The sequence below is a fragment of the Telmatherina bonti genome (genome assembly GCF_933228915.1).
Source record: "Telmatherina bonti genome assembly, chromosome: 7".
NCBI classification, from domain to species: Eukaryota; Metazoa; Chordata; class Actinopteri; order Atheriniformes; family Telmatherinidae; genus Telmatherina; species Telmatherina bonti.
This window is the reverse complement of record NC_136625.1, coordinates 30,788,733-30,795,924: the sequence shown is the minus strand read 5'-3', so window position 1 is coordinate 30,795,924 and position 7,192 is coordinate 30,788,733. Positions and strand designations below refer to the sequence as shown.

General features: G+C 36.9%; 1 protein-coding gene across 1 annotated transcript; it reads left to right on the top strand.

Annotated features, from left to right (window-relative positions):
- Positions 1–2,149: 2,149 nt before the first annotated feature.
- On the top strand, positions 2,150–5,584 carry LOC306758529 (UDP-glucuronosyltransferase 1A1-like; the record flags this gene model as incomplete). The annotated part of the gene is made up of 9 exons (XM_079243856.1): positions 2,150–2,644; positions 2,957–3,020; positions 3,103–3,251; positions 3,923–4,050; positions 4,130–4,223; positions 4,328–4,453; positions 4,523–4,610; positions 4,704–4,923; positions 5,314–5,584. The coding sequence occupies 9 exons, from the start codon at positions 2,150–2,152 to the stop codon at positions 5,582–5,584; spliced, it is 1,635 nt and encodes a 544-aa protein (XP_079099982.1).
- Positions 5,585–7,192: the final 1,608 nt, after the last annotated feature.

Here is a 7,192-nt window from a genome sequence, read left to right as displayed (position 1 = left end):
AGTATTACACCTGGGAACCTAATTTCATGTTCTATATCATGATGATTCATGATTCTGTGAATTTTACAAAAAGTATATAAATCCCACTCTATGTGAGTAATGCATTTAGTTAGTAGATATGCAGTTTATAAGTCTTTAATTCAGTTGTAAAAAAAAACAAAAAACAAAAAAAAACCTCACTTCTCAAATCACATCTTATGTAAAATTAAAGTTCTTACTCAGACAAATCAAGACAATTTTTTTCTTTTGTTTGCATGCAGTTTGTAAAAACAATCCTATTTAAAATGAATATTCTGGATGTCCTAAAAAGATTTGTTAGTTGACACAACTGTCTTTTTAAGTGGCAAATATAGATTGAAAAATATTGAATCAGTACTTAATGAGGAAGTAAGTAAATAGTAAATAGTTTGGGTATAGATGTAAATAAATCTGAACCGTTTCTCAGTTTGAGCTACACATAATCCAGCAGGTGGCGCTAATGCATCTTTAAGTTGGTGAAGATGAACATTTACAAACAAGTGTGTTGAAGTTGCTAAAGAACAGTTATTTATATGTGTTTATTTTATTTTGGTAAAAATCTGGCAAAAAATAAGTATGGTTCCTAATTTATCTTTATCATTTTTATCTTTAATATTTTACATGAATACAACCACATACTTGATCGTAATGTAGCCTTAAAACATATAAAATATGCCAACATTTTGTGTGTCTGGACCGTTTACCATTTAAGAAGAGTAGGGAAAAGTCATAAAACCACAAGGTGTGATAACTGTCTTGGACAGACGTTTATTGAACAACACAATTATTTGTCCAAAAAACAATTGAAGGTTTCAAGTCTTTTCAAAATGGTGGATAATTTCCTCAACAAAACTATGATTAACATAACAAACACAACTAACTAATTGCTTTTAAAAGCCTTGCCTTATTGTCTTACATGAGTGTTTTAGTTAAAAAAAAAAACAACAAACAAACAAAACAAAAAAAAAAACACCCTTACATCTTTCATAAAACCTAGATTTTTTTGCCCCCCCCCCTTTTTTTTTTTATAGAAAATTTCAGTCACCTTTTACAAGTGGCATTTTTCTCTGTTTTTGCCCCTTATTAGCCATCGACCCTAATGGTGCTCTTTAATAAAAAATTGTTCAAATGGGATATAAATGTTTTGAGATTACAAGGAAGAGGAGGCCAGAAAAACAAGGAAACAAAAATGATATAAAATTTAGTTCTACAATATTGACCAAAGATGGGCTATTTTTGATCCTGACTGAAAATGTTTTTATCTTACAACCTTCCTATATTTCAAACAGCTGTTGTGGATCCTGTGAAAAGGGATATTGAAGCAACAGAAAATACCAGATGTTTGGATCAGACAAGTTTTATTTTAAAGTTGCCTCGATATTAAAAAGGTCTCTCTGCACCACTTTGGTGTATTATCGGTCTAAGTAGTTGAAATATTGAAATAAAATAACTTGGAATTTATTGTGAATAACTTTTTTTTCTTTTTACTCAAAACCTTATTTATTGGTGTAAATATTCAAAAATGAAGCCGTGCATCAATAAGTGGATGACAGAACTTGAACATTTACAAATTCTCTGCATTATATGAAGAGTGTGAATGGAGCATTTTCCTTGCTGGCATTGCTGGTAAACAAACCCCTGTTAGGTTGAACTGAGATCCTCACCTTGTTTATTTAATTAACCCAATTTGTAATATAGTTAGTTCTCTTCTTCAGCCATCTTGCACTTGGAAAACATCTATGTCGTTGTTGCAATGTATCTTAATGGCTGTAAATGTGCATAAAGCAATAAAATTGGGGGAGGGGAAAAAGTCTCAGGTTTCTCCTATAGGTGGGATTACAACACTGCCAAAGTTGAACTATGTGCTGTTTGCAAAAACATGTGACTGAACTTTTCCCCAGTTAAATACAGTATACAGCTGTGACCATGCATTTTCTTCTCTGTGGATAACAATGAAATGACTTGGACAATAATTAAATTGCTTATAAACCCTTCAACCATGCCCTCTGGCTCTTATTGACTGTTTGGACTTGGACTTTGAGGACTGCTGATTTCTCTCTGCTGCAGAAACACCAACTAGGAAGAAAGAACAATGAGAAAAGTAGCAGTTTTAATGTTTTTGCTGCTTAACATGGCCACAGATGTGAGTGGAGGTGCAGACAAGAAAGTAGGATCTGAGGCAGAAAAGTCCAGACCAGAGAGGAGAGACAACACAAGAGAGGCAAAACAAAGAGACTCAGTTCCTGTAGGTGAGAGTGCTTCATCTGTTTATTTAGGTCACCTACTGGTGGTGCCCATGGACGGTAGTCGTTGGGTGGGCATAAAAGCTATTGCTCAGGAAATGGGTCGGCGTGGACACCGGGTTACTGTGGTGATGCCAGAGGTCAGCTTACAGATGGGCCCAGGGGATAACTACAACACCTTGTTTTATCCCGTCCCATATGACAAAGCTTTTATTGACTCTCTGACCTCCATGCACATGGACATGATGCAAAAATCTTCCCAGTCGTTCACGCAGAAGATAATGAAGAGGATATCTCAGGCTCAAAACATGACCAATTTTATGCACATCACAGCTGAGAGTCTGCTGTTCAATGACAGCCTCATCTCACATCTAGCAAAGCAGGTGGGTGTGAAAATATGGGAGAGGAAAGTGTATTAGAAGAAAGTGTAAACAGGTATTAAAGCTACATTAAAACTGCTCAGTTTTCATATATATACGTATATTTTTTTATTGTAATGGGAAGTGGTTGAAAACAAACAAATGCACTTTAGTTACTGAGTTGAGCTACATTTCTGAGTATGAGAAAATATAAAGAGTTTTCATTACATTCTTCTCATCCTCTGTATGCAACTTGTATAAATATGAGAGAAGTAAAAGGCTGAAAAACTGATTTTGAATTTAACCCTTTATAATCTTTTCCTTATTTTATCAAAGGGTTTTGATGCCGTTTTGACTGACCCCATCACTCCAACAGGTTCATTAATAGCTCGGAAATTTGGTGAGTTTCTCCTCCCTTTTGGAATCTGTGTGTTTGTGGAAGTATTTTATTTTATTTTTTTAAACCTATCAGTAATTTTCAGGGATTCCTACCATTAATATGCTGAGAGGCATTCCCTGTTCTCTGGACATGAAGGCTGCAGGTTGTCCCTCGCCAAGCTCGTATGTGCCTCGGTTTTTTAGTGGATACACAGACAGAATGAACTTCAAAGAAAGACTTATCAACACCTTGGTGAGCCAGATATGTACAAACATGACATCTTAGAGATCTTTCTCTTTCTTTCTTTTTTTTTTTTTTTTTTTTTTTTTTACAACAAATTAAATTCATACCAAGTGAAGCTAAGCTGATCAGCCGATCACCACATTTACAGAACAGGCCACGATGTAGACTTAGGTATTCCATTTGACTAGCGCAAGGTGCAAAATAAGACAAAAAAGCCCCAGAAAGAACATTTTAGTGTACAAGTATTCAGCTACTCTTTCAAACCAGCCAGCCATTTTTATTGTTTTGTTTTAAATAGTCTTATGGACACTATTGTCTCTGATGTAGAGTTCACATCTTCTTAAGCATTACTTTTGGTCTCTTGTTATCTTTTTGTTTACTGTCAGTATTTCCATGGTCTGAGCTTTATTGTCTTGCCATACTATCTCGCGCTCTCTTTATTATTATTTGATTTCAAGGTGGCCAGCAGTGTGGTGCCTTCATTCTTTCATAGAGATTTGATGGATAACCAAGTCCTTATCTATAATTGTTGCATACTTTCTCCCTGACCTATCTGGAATGTTCCCTGGTTTTTACTGTGCTACATGCTTGAAACCTTAAGACTTTTCACTGCAAGTGCAGGCTGTACATAGGTCTACCAAGATTATATGGAATATTACTGTTTGGCTTGTGATATGCAGGTGGGTTTGGTGGAGCCACTTTTCTGCCGACTGCTGTACTGGCACTTTGACCGAATCGCCTATAGATTCCTAGAAGAAGAGGTGGGAGTGGCAGAAGTGCTGTCAGAATCTGACATATGGCTGCAGAGGTAACACAAAAAAATATTTATTTATATTAGATTTTTTATTTTTTACAAGTTTTCCTGTCATATGATGCTGTTTAAGCAGAATTGACTTCACACTGGAGTTCCCCCGTCCTCTCATGCCTAATATAATCCTAGTTGGTGGAATAAACTGCAACATAAGAAATCCTCTTCCTCAAGTAAGACATGAATTTTAAGTTTCTATTAATCTTCTAAATATTCCAAAAGATGAATGAATGGGGACTAATAAATACAAAGTGCAACCATGTGTGCCTTTTTGCAGGATTTGGAGTCGTGGGTTTCAGGACAGCATGGTTTTGTAGTCTTCACTCTGGGCACCATGGTGTCAGATATGCCAGAAGATCTCACCTCCATTTTTATAGAAGCTTTCAGACAGATTCCACAGAAGGTACAAAATATTTACGTGATCTGTGATAATAAATCTCAAGTCATAAATTAAAACATCAGTTCCTGACAGGTGATATGGAGGTACACTGGGAAGGTTCCTGACAACATCCCAGATAACGTGAAGATGATGAAATGGGTACCTCAAAATGACCTACTAGGTGTGTAAAGTGCTGCACATCTTAAGACATGTGAGTCAGAACTGATGATGTCTCACATGTCACATCTGTTTGTTTTTACATGTTGTGTATTAGCCCATCCTGGAGCACAAGCTTTCATCACTCATGCTGGCTCACATGGTCTGTTTGAGGGATTGTGTCATGGTATTCCCATGTTGTTGGTGCCACTGAAAGGGGACCAACCTGATAATGCAGAAAAGATGGCGAGCAGAGGAGCAGGACTCATTTTGGATATAGCATCAGTCACCACAGAAAAAATCATTCAAGGATTGAATGAAGTCATCAATGACACCAGGTGAGGAGTCAGAAAAATGCTTAGTGAGGCTATCAGGAAAAACGGGGTGAGGAAAAGAGTATGTTTACCAGGATTGAGTACATAATTTTTTTCGGTCAGTCATTTTCTTAACCGCTTAGTCCAATTCAGGGTCACAGGGAAACTGGAGCCTATCTCAGAAATCATTGGGCGAGAGGCAGGTTACACCCAGGACAGGTTGTCAGTCCATCACAGGGACAACACAGAAAGATAAGCAATCACTGACACTCACTATCGCTCTAAGGGACAATTTAGAGTAATCAATTAACCTAACATGCAAACTACACAGAAAGGCCACTGTTTGACTAGACATATACTGTATTTACTTTAATATTGTATTCTAATCCCCTCACCATCCATGTGTACATGCAGGTATAAGGAGAACGTGCAGAAGCTGTCATCTCTTCATAAAGACCGGCCTGTTGATCCACTTGATCTTTCAGTGTACTGGACAGAGTTTGTGATGCGACACAAAGGGGCAAAGCACCTGAAAGCTGCTGTCCATGGCCTTAACTGGTTCCAGTACTTCTGCCTGGATGTAATAACACTACTGGCTGCTGTGGTGCTGGTTTTTGTAATCATGCTGATAAAATGCATGAAAGTATGTTTCCAGAAAGTTGGCAGAAAGCGAAAGCAGGAGTAGATGATGATCTTCAGAATAAAGGAAGATTAGATAGAAACACTTTACTTTGTGTAAGAAATTAATATGAAATGAAGCTTTACTGAAAGTCAAAAGTTTGGACACACCTTCGCATTTAAGTTTAAATTGAATTTAAAAAATGAAATTTAAATTCAGACATAAATTTTCCTTCAGGATAAGGATAAAAATTTGTTTAAATCTAGTTTTTTGTAATAATACCAATACTGATACTACTGTCTTTCAGTCTAATCAAACATGTATGTAGTTCATGTGAGATGGAGAACTCATGTGTTTTCTCAGCTCTTGTGAGGAGAAACAACTGTTCTGGTAAAAGTCATGATATAATGACGTGGAAGAATGTGTCATGCAACTGTCAAACTTCTTTTTTCTGCAAACAAATAAAATCAACAAAAAGTGCTAGTAATTTTTTAGTTGCATTTGCATTCTAAGTCAAAATCCATGATGCCCAGTCCTGCATATTTAGAGGGGGAAGTGTGAGCAGTTATCTCTTGGAAGTGATGGGATTCCCCTCGATCTCGGCAGGTCCGTTGATTGGAATGAGATGAGAAACAGAGTAAAGTTTTAAAACACAAATGAAAAACAAAATATTACTTTGAGCAATTCTCCGCAGATAGAGACTCTCTTAGCAGAACCAAGTCAGCAACAGTCTGAAAATATTATCCATTTCCCTCTTATTTATACCCGTCAGAACAGTTAATTATTTTCTGGTATCCGCACTCATTCCTCTCTCATGCATCAGACACAGATTTCCTCCCCTAGTTACTCCCATTCTTTTTGTATCCACCGGCGGCAAGATAAGGGTCACCATGACCCACACTCTTAATTACCTGCACTCTTTAATATTCTAACACACAATTTTATGAGTAAATCAGGAAATAACTATAAAAGTGAATAAACATCAAACTGTTTGAATGTTTAAATATATTTACAGAAGTATGTGGCTCTTCAGCTGAAGGCCTCATCAAGTTATGTTTCTAAATATTTACAGTCCTCCTGGATGCTGTGTAGCATTTTGTGATGGTTTGTGATGGTGATGTCTAACATCTATGTTGATTTGGTCTGCATAATTATTATTGGTGATTTTAACATTCCTTTGAGACAAGCCTCAGGACAAAGAAGCTAAATACGTGCATAACAGTCTAGACAACTTTGTCAACATATAACAGCGTCAACACACATTATAGAACACACTTTGGATTTGCGAATTTCAAAGGGTTTAGACATTTCTAAAAATTTATGTGTGTGATGTGGGCCTCTCTGATTGTTACAGTGTTTTCTTAAAGGCAGAGTATGTAAGATTTCAAGACGATTCTTTCCACCACCAGGTGGCAAACACCAGGTCGTGAGCAAAACCACAAAACTGCTACTTCCACAAACGACCACAGGTTGGCAGTAATGAGCAAAACTCACCCCTCGCCCCTCCTCCTTGTCAGCTCCAATGAGGGCAGGAATTGCTTGTGAGCTGTAGCTCAGAGCCGCTCTGCAATAAATGGGCTTATACTCACCCTACTGGTGGAAAAAAAGTACTCTTTTTTTTACTGGTCAGAAAACATTCAAGAAGGGTCTTTGTCATTAATTAAACTTGTAATT